Raw genomic sequence first — 14,583 nt, forward strand, 5'->3', positions numbered from 1 at the left:
GTGAGTCCGCGCGGTTAGCCTAGTGGCTTTGCACTTTGCAAACGTAGCAAACGGTTGCTACGTTTTCCCGTCGGAGACGTGAGGAGCTTAAGGATCTTCCTCAGCCATAGCCAAGTTAGCCGGTCTTGGGCGTGGACAGCAGGGTTTTTCTCCACAGTTTATCTGGGATGTTTCATCCCGCAAGCAGGCAAAGCGGCACCCTGACCACACAGGGTACAGCCATAGGATATAGTATGGCAACGTGAAACCATTGTTCATAGTCATTTCCCTAGATGGTGGCGTGTATATAGCTGTCCCTAAACAGACGAAAGGCTAGAGCCTGAACAACAGAAGGTGATTTTTTTTTTTTTTTTGTTATCAAAGCAGTAGTTAGAGTAAAAGAAAAATGTCAGAATGTTGGCATTGTTTTTTGGTGATTTATTTTTGCAGAACTGTTCTGATAGAACAAGATGCAGAGACTCACAGGAGCTGTAATTAGTGGTGTTAGTAGCTAGAAAATACTAAAGCAAATTTTTGCATTTAACTTTTTAGAACTCACATTCGAATTTCCTGATAATTTGTTTTCCATATATCAACGTCTTCATGGCTCCATCGTGAAGACATCGCAACATTTGTATTCCGTTGGAAAGATTCATTTGAACCCTTCGAACGGAATACAAATGTCGTGACCTGTCTCATACGGAGGTTGCTACGTTTTCCTGCGAAATTGGTTATTTTCATTTTTAAACAAACTGGGAATATATGTAGTTAATTTCGAGCTTCAGAACAGACAGAAAGGAGAAGTTGGATATGCTTTAGCATCTCTTAGTTGAATTGGAAAAAGTAAGCCAACAAGAAATACGGGTATGAATACTGAGGTCACAGAAAGTAGAGATCTGAAGAAAGTCACAAAAAGAGTCACTAAAACATTTTCTGCTTTACTGAGTCACTAAAAAATAATGCTACTCAGTCATACAGAAAAAAAAAAAAAAGAAGTTTTTTTTGTCCACTGATGGAAAAAGGAAAAGAGAGATTTCAGATTATGGTCATACTGTTTTATTATTGTGGATGTTTCTTCCTTTTGGTATTAGATGGGAGTCTGCTGTTTTAACTGTTTGAAATACTGCTGTCTTCGTTCTTTTGTTATTCGTTGGTCATCATGGCAATATAATTACAGAATTACGGTATGTTTCGTAAAGGTAGCACAAGGAATCTTGGATCCTCACACAATGCCGAAAAATATCGCAAAAGAATAGCCTTTACTTATTATGAAAAAAAAAAAAAAAAACATTTCCGCTTTTTTAACACATGACTTATTATTGCGCTAGTTCCGTTTCATAATAATGTACAAAGAATACACGAACATGTACTAGCAAAGTGCTGCAACTTACCTTTGATATCCCCCCTTTTGATTTATTATGAGGACCATCTCTCTCTCTCTCTCTCTTCATTCTCCACCCCCCCCCTTTAAGCTCTAGAGGAGTCTCTGGCAATATGCTTTATTTTCCACCTAATTTGTGTAACCCACAAAGGCAGATAAATTAGTAACGATTTCTTCATAAGCAAAACTAATTATCAGTCTTTTTTTATAATATGACACATTCCTTTAAAATTCATAATTCTACTAAAGCAAATCGGAAAGTCTTTGACAACTTTTTTTGTCTGGTGTGTTACCTTGTTATGAACATCGGACAGCATTAAATTTAAAATTAGAGAACTTAATAAATTAAAAATGAATGTTTTATACCACGCGGCGACACCGCGCTAGATGTTAAGCTATTCTGAACATGAAATACCATAACATTCTCTACTGTTCATGTGCCAGCGGAAGAACAAAATATTGTAGGATATTTGTACGACGTTCTTGGATCACAAAAAATTACTGTTCTTCTGACATGGGAACAAGAGAGATATCTTTCGGAATACCGACAGGCATTAGCTGAAAGTACTGCACCATAGGGCCTTGCAATGCAGGAATCGTGGGGGGAATTTGGAAAGCACGTGACACAAAATGTATTATACAAATGTTATAGCATAAATTTGCTTGAGTTACTATCTTTGTATATTTAACCGTTTAGTCTTCCCCAAAGAAAACAAATCTAGATCACAGATACAGGTATAATAGGAAGTACATAGGCTTCCTTGTACTGTTTTTTAATACATCGAAGAGGTATTTATTTTTCTTTAATTATCAATTTCCAAACTGATCTGAAGCAGCATCCATTCTTTGAATCCAAAGAATATTAGTAAGAGAATCAGTTTTATAATATGAGTTTATGAATAGACTTTGGAAGTAGATTAACATAACTGCTTCGGGACTAGACTCCTGATTTTCCACTGCACCTCTGGTAACATCCAATGCAGTCATACTGCTGCCAGTGAAAAGGTAACTGGATTGTAAAAATCAAACGATCGATTCATCTTTCATTGTATATTTCTGAAATCCTCATATCACTACAACATCAAAGAAAATTTATTTAAAAAAAACTTCAAATACTTTGTTAATTTGCGATTATCCATATTACATTTCTGTTTCAGGGTATGCGATGGTATCATCTTATGGCGCTCTTCTGGTTGACCCAATTCATCATAGCATGTCAACACATGGTAATAGCAGGTGCTGTAGCCACGTGGTTTTTCACTCGGTAAGTACTGTTACGGTGTGAGATTTAATACTTCCAAATATTTTAGTGAAATCTGATTCATCGGAGACTTCTTAGCTATTTATTTTTGTGTTTGATTTTGTGAACAGAGACAAGAGTCGGTTAGGTGCACCCATCATCACCAGCATCAGCTTTCTAATCCGATACCATCTGGGATCAGTGGCGCTGGGATCTTTCATAATTGCCCTGTTGAAGCTGCTACGAGCAATGCTAAAATTCCTAGAAAAACAGTAAGATGAGATTATTCTTTCTTATTTTTAAATTGTACATTTTATGGTATAGAACGAGATACCTTGTTTGATTTTTCTTTGTTCGTTCGTCTTTTCATGTGAATATTTGAGCTACATTTTTTTAACCAAAGAGATGAAAATTTCAGGGTAAGTTATTCAAATGAATTTTAAAATATAGTAGAGTTTAAAATAAGAAGAGGAAAAAGGGTAAGTTGTTCTTCGTTCGAAGAGACGTTTTTGTTTTTGTTTTTTTAATTTATCAAAATGAATTCATGTAACCAAGGTAAATGATAGCGAGAGATGAGAAGTAAAGTACATTTACAAGCATTCCGTACCAGAGACCTCCATCGTGGTACAGAATTAGGATTTCGCTTCATCGACTTGGGTGAACTTTGAAATATGAACTCAATACTGCATATATATCGACCCAGGAATCAATTTTAGTCCTGACCAAAGTTTTATTCGATATTATGCGCATAGTGAAGTTTATATACGTTGATGACTTATAAAAAGCAACTGTTCATTGTTGCTTGGATTTTTATGTTACACATTATGAAAGCAGTAGGGATGGAGTGAAGAATATCATTCATCCTTTGTATGTATATATATATACATATAGTGGTGCACCCAGAGGAGGGACAAGGGGCCCTGGCACCGCCGGAAGAAAAAAAAAAACACTAGAAAATTTTCCAAAAATCTTTTTTCAATTAAAATTCATTTTTTTTATTTATGATGTGTCGTGTCTTCTATTTCTATACAACTTATGAATTAGCAGTCACATAAGGTGGGAATACCCTATAACTCTCGGGAATCACAGCCGCTGTGAACACAAGGCGAACGATGTAATGCTCGGGTGGACTGAGCGCTGCTTCGTTTGCCCGAGCTGGACCCAAAGGAGATCACGGGTATCACGTATTGGCGATCATTGCAGATGCTCAGTCATAAGGCGTATGCGATGCGTAGTGTCTATTCTCAAATCGTTTACTCAACTCGCCTCTCCAAGATTAAATCCTGAGTGCGCCACTGTGTGTGTGTGTGTGTGGGTGGGTGGGTGGCCTCAGTAGCGCAATTGAAGAACGACCGTACATTGCGCCCTTCAATTGAAAAAGGCTGAAGTTCGAGTCTCGTATTGATGGGAGGAATCTTTATATCGGCTTTTTCAGTTGAAGGTGAGTTGGCCGATCTCATACGGAGGTTAGCAGGGTTTCTTCTCCCGGAAACTCGGGTTTTTCATCCCGCGTACAGACAAATCGGCCCTTCAGAATACACGCAATTTATAGACAAAAAAACTAGCTGCGGTGGTGGTGGTGGGCGGTGGATGGCGCTGATGTAGATGATTGGTAGTAGAGGTCCGGTGTAGTAGTGGAGACGGAGATGAGTCTTCTGACTCCTTGGAGGTATCACGCATAATAATAATAATAATATTTATATATATATCAAAAACATTAAAGATTTCAGTAAAGAAACTCAACCGCAATCAATTATTATATATATAAAGCATAAACATGTTAATTAATATACAGTATAATAGAATAAAATGCGTAAACTATAATACATATAAAAGAAACGAAGAAAATTTCAATTGACAATAAAATACGTCATGGTGTCGTCATTTTGTTCTTGCTAACAGGCACCGATAGGATAATGTCATAACACCAATCGCTACTCGCCACTATCCAGCAGTGCTCCTCAACTTTGTTTGCTGGCATTTGTGACAAGTGAGCTGTTTTAAAATTGTTTTTTGGGGATAATTTACTGCTGTGAAGATTTCTTCATGTAAATTTTGCACAAAGTCTGACCATGGCCCTGCTCTCATGAGCAAACACCTGAGTGAGATTCTTCATACTTTCTTAGCATTGCATCAACTGGACTTGAAAGAATTAACAGCAAAAATGAAGACCCGATCTAAGCCTTCTACGAGCAGCCATTAAAGAGTCTAATAATGCGAGTGTAGTTCTATGTACCTGCATGTATTTTTAATAATTATTTTTTTTTGAAAATATCCTGCGGTTCGTGAATATCTGAAATACTTTGGTATCCTTGGTGCGTATGTGTGCTTTATTTCCCTTTTTTTTTTTTTTTTTTGTGAAGCCGTAGTGTAAAACGTAAATTTCATTAAATAACTAAACTTATTTGCATAGCAAATAAACGTGTAAAAAATTACTGAATATTGCAATCTAAATATACTGCATCCGTATATTCCACGTCACTGTTAATAAAGGTCCCTTCATGATGTACCTGCCTATATATGCCTTAAATGATTATATTTAGATATAGAATAATCTTCAATGTTTGTATTTTTTCCCTTTGTTATTATTGTAGCTTCTACTTAATTTAGAATTTCGTTCTCTTTTGTATTGTAGATTGTCCAAGTACAGCGACACGTGTTCATTCCTTCTTAAATGTTGTCAATGTTGTCTTTGCTGCTTTGAAAGATTCCTTGTCTACCTCAATAGAAACGCCTACATCGAAATATGTGAGTAATATATATATATATATATATATATATATATATATATATATATATATATATATATATATATATATATATATATATATATATATATATATATATATATATAAACTTGTTAAAAATTTCGACACTCATTTCGTGAAAGTACAATAATGATGTGCAAGAAAATTAGGTATAATAGAAACTGAACTGTTGATTTTATGTTGTTGTTTTTTTTCATTTTTTTTATCCAGTTTATACGAAAATTAAAAACAGATTTCTCGATTATCAATATCAGTAATTTCAGTCTGCCATTAATTCACGTTGAATATATTTGTTTTATGTTTATTAATTCAGGTTTCCATGTATGAAATGTTGTCAATGTTGTCTTTGCTGCTTTGAAAGATTCCTTGTCTACCTCAACATGCACCGCGTATCCATAGCTTAGTCGTACTGGTTTGGCAATCTTTTTTTCCTCTATTAAATTAGGTTTTTATCTTTCCAAACAGGTAAAACTGTTCAATGAGCCTACCCACTGTCCACGATCACCTGTAAATCCAGTATATTAAAAATAAATAATAATAATAATAATAATAAATAAATAAAATAAAATAAATAAAATCTTTTAGAAATGTTCCTAACTCTTTCAACAATATTAACTGACTTACCATCGATTTCATCTAAACGAGTAATCCATTATCAGTTTCTTCACTGTTAATACCTGATATGCGTGCAGTCCAAAGTAACTAATATTTTGCATTAATCACATCAGACTGATTACTGATACCTCCTCACCTTTCCGTAACTTTTCTACTTCTAAAGATGCATGCAGTAAATCAGTAGCAGCGCCTTACAACAAAATTTGTTGCATGAAAATAAACTTAAATTTATCATCTTGGTCTTGCTAGATGAAAAAGTGGTCTAGTGACCAAGGGGAATAATATTGTTGAGCTATTTAATGATTACTTTATTAGAGTGTTTCATGTGCTAGGCTGCACGAAGATATAGTTCGAGTCTAGTCGCGGTCTGGAATAACTTTTTCTAAGCCTTTCTTCGACCAGTTCACGAGTTAGTCGATCTCTGGCACGGGCAAGAGGGTTTTTTCTCCCGGAAACTCGGGACAAAAAACTTCGTGCTTAACCCCTAACAGGATCAGGTATCAAGCGGTGGCAGCACTTGTTTGGCGGTCTCTTCATCGGTGGCTGCCAATAATTCGTGACAGACATGGGGAAAGCTATCTCTGATTGGTTACTGGTGGAGATTGAACTGCCCACTCAGTCTCCAAAAGCTAGATAGGGATAAAAGACTCGCCTACTCATTGTAAGGGAATAAAAAGCATTAGCTCATTAGTATATTATTATTATCAATTTGGATTTTGTGGTTGATGATCCTGGAGCAAATGCCGCTTCGACAAGAAACATCTCTCATGATTTTTTTACTCTTTCCATTGAAAACAAAAAAATTTTCATCTACGCCCGAATTTTTCAGATCAGTAGTAGTAAACAATACCGTGATAGCGCTTCAAATCATTGCGTCTATCAAAATACTGTAAGTCTTGCGCTTCCAGACACTGCATTGATGGTGAATCGTTGATTACAAATCCCGAAGTGTTGAATTGTCCATCGACGGTAAGGATCAGACAATAAATTAAATAAATTAAAATAAATTAATTAAATATAAAGCAAATTTTAGTCAAGGTTGCCGAGCGTTACATTAAATGCTGATTGACGAATAATAAGGGATGTTCGTCTAATAATGCAGATTCATTTTTTTTAAATATAACTATAGATCTGCGAGTGCGTGCTGATAAGTAGTAATAATTTCTCATTTCTTCAAAATCTCAGACATGTCTTCTTATATATCCTAAAAGAAAAGGAAGAAATTATTACAATTTGATGAAAACATGAGGGTTAAAGGATTTTAAGATATTTTCTTTCTTGGGGTTATATCAGTTGCTTTAATATTATTTTAATATACAACAACATTCTTTACATGCAGACTCGTGCGTTTGTAGTGTGTATCAGAAAAATAGATCCAAAATTATTTAGCAATTTAAAAATCAAGTGGGAATTTTTTTATTACGTCATACAATTTTACATCATTGACCTTCCTGTTGTCGCATATCGTAACAATCTCCATTACGTAATTTTTTGGATTTCTTAATTAAGAGGATATGATAATCTTTCCTCTGGACTCAGTCGATACTGATGATTCCCATTTTGATTCGAAAATCCTGGGTTCGAATTCTGTCTAAAACACAAAGAACGTTTATAAGGGCTTTTCAGCTGAAAGTGAGGTGTCCTGTCACACACGGACATGAAATGGGAATATAATCTTTACGCTTTTTTAAAAAAAAATCTATTACCCGAAGTGTGTTGAGAAGATAAATGCTATTGTGACTGCGTATGTATCAACATATATATTTATTTTTCTTTCTAGCTATTTACGGCTATTCCTTCTGTAAAGGAGCCCAAGAAGCCTTCCGAACTTTAGCCTCGAATGCTCTACGTGTAGCTGCCATCAACTCTGTTGGAGACTTCTTGTTGTTTGTAACCAAAGTTGGCGTCACCGTAGCCACAGCGTTCATCGCTTTGGAATTTGTCCAGGTAAGTTCTGTATTGGCATAACTTTAGAACAGGCAGTACAAATATATCGATGATCCAATACCATGTTATATCAAAGGGAGTATTCAGATAGCAAAATAGCGAAGATCGTGATTTTCACGAAATACAGTTGGCTTGAAATTCTCTGAAATGTCTATTCTTTGAAAAATAACTTATAAAGAATAAAATACAAGTTTTGACTAATTTACACTGCTGGATAGCACTGGAATTTTCCTTATGCGTTACAAAAAAAAAAAAAAAAAAAAAAAAAGAAATACCAAATTCTTTTATTTTTCATATTTTTTTTTATTTTAAAATTTATGAAGGTTCAAAAATATCTATAAATATATCTGAAAAACCTAATATATTTAAAAAGAATTAAATAAATATTCACTTTAATATTTAACTTAATGTTAATGAGTGATTATATTAGTAGATTAATGAAAAACAAAACTACTAAATCACTCTACTTGTGGAATACGTATTTAAATATTTATGATATTTTCAGTGAAAAGAAGCCATTTCACTCTTTAAAAAAAAGTATAAAATATTTAAAGTAAGCATGTTAGATTCTAGACATTCTGATTTTCCTCTGAAGTTTTTTTTTTTAATTAGAATGCTTTATGACATTGTTTGTGCAACTCTGTGTACAATATTTTATTTCTTTTCAGAATAACAAAGCGCTCCAATATACTTGGGTTCCTGTTACAATCACGTGCATATTTGCATTCCTCGTCTGCCATTGTTTTCTATCTGTATATGAGGTAAGCAGCAATTGTCATAATTGCGTTCCTGGAGTACTTTTAGAACTTGTGTCCAAAGTTTCCACACTGAATATCTTTCTGATAATCATGTAATAGTTGTGTAGTTTATTGTTATTTATACTTTATAATTTAGAAATAAGTTAAGAAAACTTATAAAAAAGAAAATGACATTTAATCTGAAAATCATATTTGTTAACTTAGCAAGATAAAATTGTGCTTGCTGAAACGAATAGGGAAAGAAGACCGTGTGTGTTAATTAGAAAATTGCTCCCATTTCAGATGACTATCGATACCCTCTTCCTTTGTTTTTGTGAGGATTGTGAACGCAACGATGGTATTACCAGACCCTATTTCATGAGTAAAGGGTTAATGGTAAGTAAATACTTCATAAAGAGAATTTTATTATTATTATATTTTTTTTTTTTTATTATTATTATTATCATTGGTTATTTCGTAGATACAGCAATAAAATATGTGAGTCGTCATATAGTGTGTGTACATGTTATATCGTAAAATTCTTTCATTGTATTTAACAACTATCATATTCTTCAGCTGTTTATCCATTCATGTATTTACATATGTGTAGGAGGAGAATGTTTTTTTTTATTATTATTATTAAATTTGTTTTAATACCATTCATTATCGATGGTAAGAATTGATTAGTCACCTTCACCTTTAAAACAACAAAGAAAATTTGCCGAATTCAGCAATTCGTTTACAAGTATGATTTAAAAATTATCCGTACGAAGAGAGTTCATATACAGTGTGTGTGTGTGTGTGTGTGTGTGTGTGTGTGTGTGTGTGTGTGTGTGTGTGTGTGTGTGTGTGTGTGTGTGTTCACTCTACGTATTCACAATTCTTTAGTTATTCTCATCATTATGACAGAGTGACATGATGAATCAATATGGCAGCACTCAGCTGAATTGTTTTCACAGAACAGTAAGCATAGACACTTCTAATTATTGTCGGCAGAGTTAATATAATGTTTCAGTGTTCATTTTTTCTGGTCATGACGACAACGAGTTCTATTTCAAATTAAGAGAAACATTTCCACACCATAACACCATCGTCATAAAAATGTCCTCGTCATCAGTTACGTTATCTTCCATGCATTCTCTATTTTGTACATTTTGAAAGTACAGAAAACGCCCCAAGAGCGTCGTTTTTCTTCTTTTTCCGTTTCTCTTCTTCCTCCTCTTCTTCCTTCTTCTTCCTTATACAGGTCCCAGATGTCAGCTTCATCCAAGTGGAATATATTTGTTGCTCATCAGAAATTCGCCAAATTCATACTTCTATGAAGAGGAATGGGTTAAGCTGTGCTTCCTTTGCAGACACCTGTACAAGTCGCATAGTTCAACCGATATACCAGATTTTCAATTAGTTATTCCTTACATTGTTATGCTTCCTGAGAATTTCAACTCCGTTAGACAAAAATAAATGGAGTTCTAAGGAGGGGAAGTCACCTCTACAAATTTCATCTTTCAACCAGTTTTGATCAACTTCAGAATACTACATTGTCGTTTCTGACTTGACGTGTAGTCCTCGGAAATTTCAGCCCAATGAAACTAAAATGGATTACTGAACGGAAGGTCAGCCTAATCGGACTAAAGTAAATGAGATTGTACGGGAAGGAATTCCAAAGCAGCTGTCTTCAGGCTAATGTTAATTTTAATGGTTAGTGTTGTCCTGTTTTCTCACGGAGAAATTCATTCATGGAAGCGTATAAGCCTATTAGAGTTTATTCGCAACTAAAACAATAATGACGTAATTTCTAAATTACAGTCTTCTACTGCTTCCTCATAGATTTTTTTTATGACATATCACTTACTTTTTTGATGACGCAGTTAAAAAGTCGAGTAAAACAAACCAGTAGATTTTTTTTATCGAAACTAAAAAACTAAAAAACGAAACGATCCCTGCGATGTCTGTAGAGGAAAAAGAGAGAAAGAAACATGTGCTTTTTGGTTTTCGGTTTCGCTATTTTTCCAATGCATTTCGTTGTTGTTGTTTCTATTAATTGGATTTTATGGATATCAGGTTGAGTAAACTTTTTTTATCCTGCCCAACATCTTCGTAGAATCAAATTAGTGGACTGATATTTTTCAAACTAAACCGAAATTATTAATAGCAGGTTGGAATTTAGCCCTAATGATTCTCGTAATAAGAGTAGCTAGTGACTCACTACAGGACTTGACACCGTCGTGACTTTTGATAAAAACGAAGAACACAATACTTTGCTTGCTGGCCATGAAAGACTGCGTTCAGTTCATTAAAAGCATGAGCAGCACTGTCATGTGATTCCGGTTTTCAATGTTTGCTGTCGACTGAAAGGGTAAACAATAGTTTTTCCTTCAAAAGCTTAGAAAATTGTTTTATAAAAGGAATTTCAAAGCACCATTTTATCGACTTTAAAAGGATGTTTGTCTTTCTTCGCATCAACAGTAATTTTTTTTTTTTTTTTTACTTACAAAAAATTTTGGAACGAATCATTACATACCGATACGCCACAAGATCGTATAAATATGAGGGTGGTCTAAAAGGTTCTCAGCCTAACAATAAAAAACGAATTTATAATTTCAAAACTATTTTTATTTTTCAACATAATCTCCCTTACAACTAATACATTTATTCCAGAGATGCTCCCGCGCCATTATCCCGTCCCTGTAGTGGTTCTCAGTAAGATCTGCAAAATACTCCTCTACAGCTGCAATCACCTCTTGATTCGAAGAAAACGCTGACCAGCGAGGAAGAGTTTCAGCTTTAGGAAGAGATAGAAGTCAGAGGGAGCCAAATCTGGGGATTTAGGGTGGATGTTACAACAATTCAAAGTGCAGATCCCTTAATTTTCCCATTTCCAAAACACATTTGTGGACAGGTGCATTATCCTGATAAAAGATGATTTTTTTCTTCTGTAAACCGGGTCTTTTCTCACACATTTTTTAGTCTAGTCTAGTTAAAAGATCGGAATAATATTCCCTGGTTATTGTTTTACTGTTTTCAAGATAATAAATAAACAAAATGCCTTTAGCATCCAAAACACCGATGCCATGACCTTTCCTGCTGATGGAACCGACTTTATCTTCTTTGGCGCTGAACAACCGACTTCTGTCCACTGTTTTGACTGCTTTGAATCCAAGTCTCATCCATAGTAATAAATCGACGCACAAAATCAGTTTTATTCTTGTTAAAACGTGCCAAGCACTGTTCAGAGATTTTCATGCGAGTGCGTTTTTGATCTGCTGTGAACAAGCGCGGCACCCATCTTGCAAAAAGCTTTTTCATTTGCAATTCTTCATGCAAAATATATCCTACACGTTCTTTTGAAATGCCTATAGTCTCAGCATTTTCACGCACTTTAACTCACCGGTCATCCAATACCATATCGTGCACTTGATCAATGATTTCTGGTGTTGTTACACTTTTTGGACATCCTTCATGTGGATCATTTTCAAGGCTGGTACGGCCATGTTTAAACTCGACAGCCCATTTCTTAATTGTGAAAACGAAGGAGAAGAGTGCCCATAAAGTTTTTGAACTTCGAATGAATTTCTTTTGGCGTTAAACCTTCTTCTACAAAGAATTTTATAACCGCACGATATTCAGTTTTATCCATTTCAAGGGGATACAGACAACACTTTTACTTCAGACAGCTGTATAAAACAAACTACTTGATAGAATGACTTGCAATTTCACATGGATGCTTATGACAGATGTACTAACTTTGAAAAAAAAAAACTTGCTGATAGTGTTGCCATCTATGGTCGAGGCCGAGAACTTTTCGCACCACCCTCGTAGCATACCTTCCCGATTTAAACTATCAAGTTCTGTTACGATGTTGATGTAATCAGTAACGTTTTTTAGGTAATCGTTTAAGCCTTGTAGACCTGTTGCGAAGTATATAGGTTCTACGAAAGACATCAAGAGAGAGGAGTTCGAAATTTTGTGTATCGTCTAATAAACATCGCTGTGATAAATTTGTACCTTTATCATATTTATGCGATTTTCACATAAAACTGATAACTTATAAACGATAATCATAATAATTATAATAATAAATGAAATAAATATGAAAAATAATATAAAATAATATAATAAAAACAATATAATAATAACCAAACATAATATAATAAAAAATAAAACAAACAACGATCATTTTATGTATATAAAAAAGTGGATTTACATAATTGTTTACGTTCGCGCTGTGGCGATTGAGTTCGAATTTTTCATATATGAATCCATTGTCATAATTTTCCTAAGACGATATTCTAATTATAATTAGAATTTTAAAATTAGCAGAATATTTTCAGCCGCAAAAAATAATTATTAGTTGTTATCAATAGAAAGAATAAGATATGTATTGGCAATTAATTCACTCCCCCACTTCATTTTCATTAATACATTTGAATAAATTCATGCTGTTATTATTTTAATTGATTTTATTTATTTATTATTATTATTATTTATTTATTTTTTTTTTTTTTGCAGGAATTTGTGACCAAGAGTAAGAAAGCGGGTATGCAGAAACCCAGGAAGCAAAAAGGAATGACTCACGGTGCTTGAATTCTAATGAAACGATTAGAAACCATTTCTAATGGAATGGTTATCCTGCTATGTGTGCTATCTAGTCGCTGAGCCAGTAACCTAGAGACTGATAAAACTTTCTCCAAAACTTTTTCTACCTTGACTAAATAATAAAAGAGGAGGACAACGTTTTTAGCCGTCCTATATAAACAACATTTGATAAACACAGTGTCAAATGACAAATCTAGTACCAGAAAAGGATTCTTTTAGCATATAACTTTCCAACTGTATTGTATGAACTATAAAATTTTCATTTGCCGTCCTCAACCAATCCTAAAGTGTCATGTGAAAAATAATAATTTAGGCAGTGTTCCTTCGTAAATAATAATAGCAATTCTATTTTATCATTCATATTAAATATCAGTATGGATCTAGGATTTGCCTACATAAAGTAGTTGGAAATTGGTATTTTAAATACATTTTTAAAGAGATGTTTTCCTATTTTCAAAGTCAAAGACATGTTTATATCAGCAGTGATAGTGCAAATCAAACGATGAAACCTGTTGTAGATTTTCAATTGTCAATTAATGAAATGCAATCAAATGTATTATGAAGTATAGTTTTGTAAAGACACAAGAAAATACGAAGAACTCAGGCTTTTTATAGTAGATACCAATGCTCAACACATGAATTTAAGAAGTCAGAATGATGTGCTCGAATGAGACTAATAAATACTAGTCTTTAGATAAAGTAAGTTTATAAGCTGTTGGGTCTTTATGATAGTGCTTGTGATGTATAAAAGAAGTACAGATTGTGAGGTGCAAAAAATTCCTTTTGTAGATTTTGCGTGTACTGTAAATATTTTGTCCGCCATCTTCTTACCATGTGATGTGATGTGCCTTTTGAGACTACGTACTTTGATTACGAGGACCACAAAAATTTTGATAAAGAATATAATTATACTTCTTGTAAGGTAATTTATTTATTATACAATCTGCATTCAGGGATGAAACCTGGAAAAGTACTACAAAGAAAATGTAATGGATGACCGTCTCTAGTTAACTGCAAAAGTTAGAAGGATTGTATATACATTTTCTTTAATGTAATAAAATTCGTATTTGTAATTGTAATAAATTTTGTTTTCATTTATTAACATTCAAGAAAATATCTCTGAAATCGTTGGGAAACTGTTGTAAAATTACTTCACATAAATACTTGCTTCGCATTTCAGTTTCCTTTGTGCTGTCATATTTTTATTTCTATAAATGAAGTACAGTGCAGTATTCAATTACTCTTATGACTTGTCGTGAGTCACTGTAGAAAGGCGGAAATCTGTTAAAATAATACCAAACAAAGTCAAACGTGGCATGC

The 14,583-nt window shown here is 33.9% G+C and overlaps 1 protein-coding gene across 3 annotated transcripts in view; it reads left to right on the forward strand.

Annotated features, from left to right (window-relative positions):
- The window catches only part of LOC150107396 (choline transporter-like protein 1), a 135,618-nt gene extending 121,278 nt beyond the window's left edge, over window positions 1–14,340 (forward strand). For all 3 annotated transcript variants that reach the window (XM_090391263.1, XM_090391261.1, XM_090391264.1), the window contains exons 13-19: window positions 2,518–2,624; window positions 2,732–2,872; window positions 5,236–5,348; window positions 7,764–7,930; window positions 8,599–8,691; window positions 8,971–9,063; window positions 13,177–14,340. In XM_090391263.1, coding sequence (XP_090247389.1) covers window positions 2,518–2,624; window positions 2,732–2,872; window positions 5,236–5,348; window positions 7,764–7,930; window positions 8,599–8,691; window positions 8,971–9,063; window positions 13,177–13,251 — 789 coding nt within the window. In that variant the 3' untranslated portion in view covers window positions 13,252–14,340. The remainder of the gene's footprint in view (window positions 1–2,517; window positions 2,625–2,731; window positions 2,873–5,235; window positions 5,349–7,763; window positions 7,931–8,598; window positions 8,692–8,970; window positions 9,064–13,176) is intronic.
- The last annotated feature ends 243 nt before the right edge of the window (window positions 14,341–14,583 follow it).

Source organism: Typopeltis vanoorti, chromosome 4 (genome assembly GCF_054136105.1).
Source record: "Typopeltis vanoorti isolate ZY-2024b chromosome 4, IOZ_Tvanoo_1.0, whole genome shotgun sequence".
Classification (NCBI taxonomy): domain Eukaryota; kingdom Metazoa; phylum Arthropoda; class Arachnida; order Uropygi; family Thelyphonidae; genus Typopeltis; species Typopeltis vanoorti.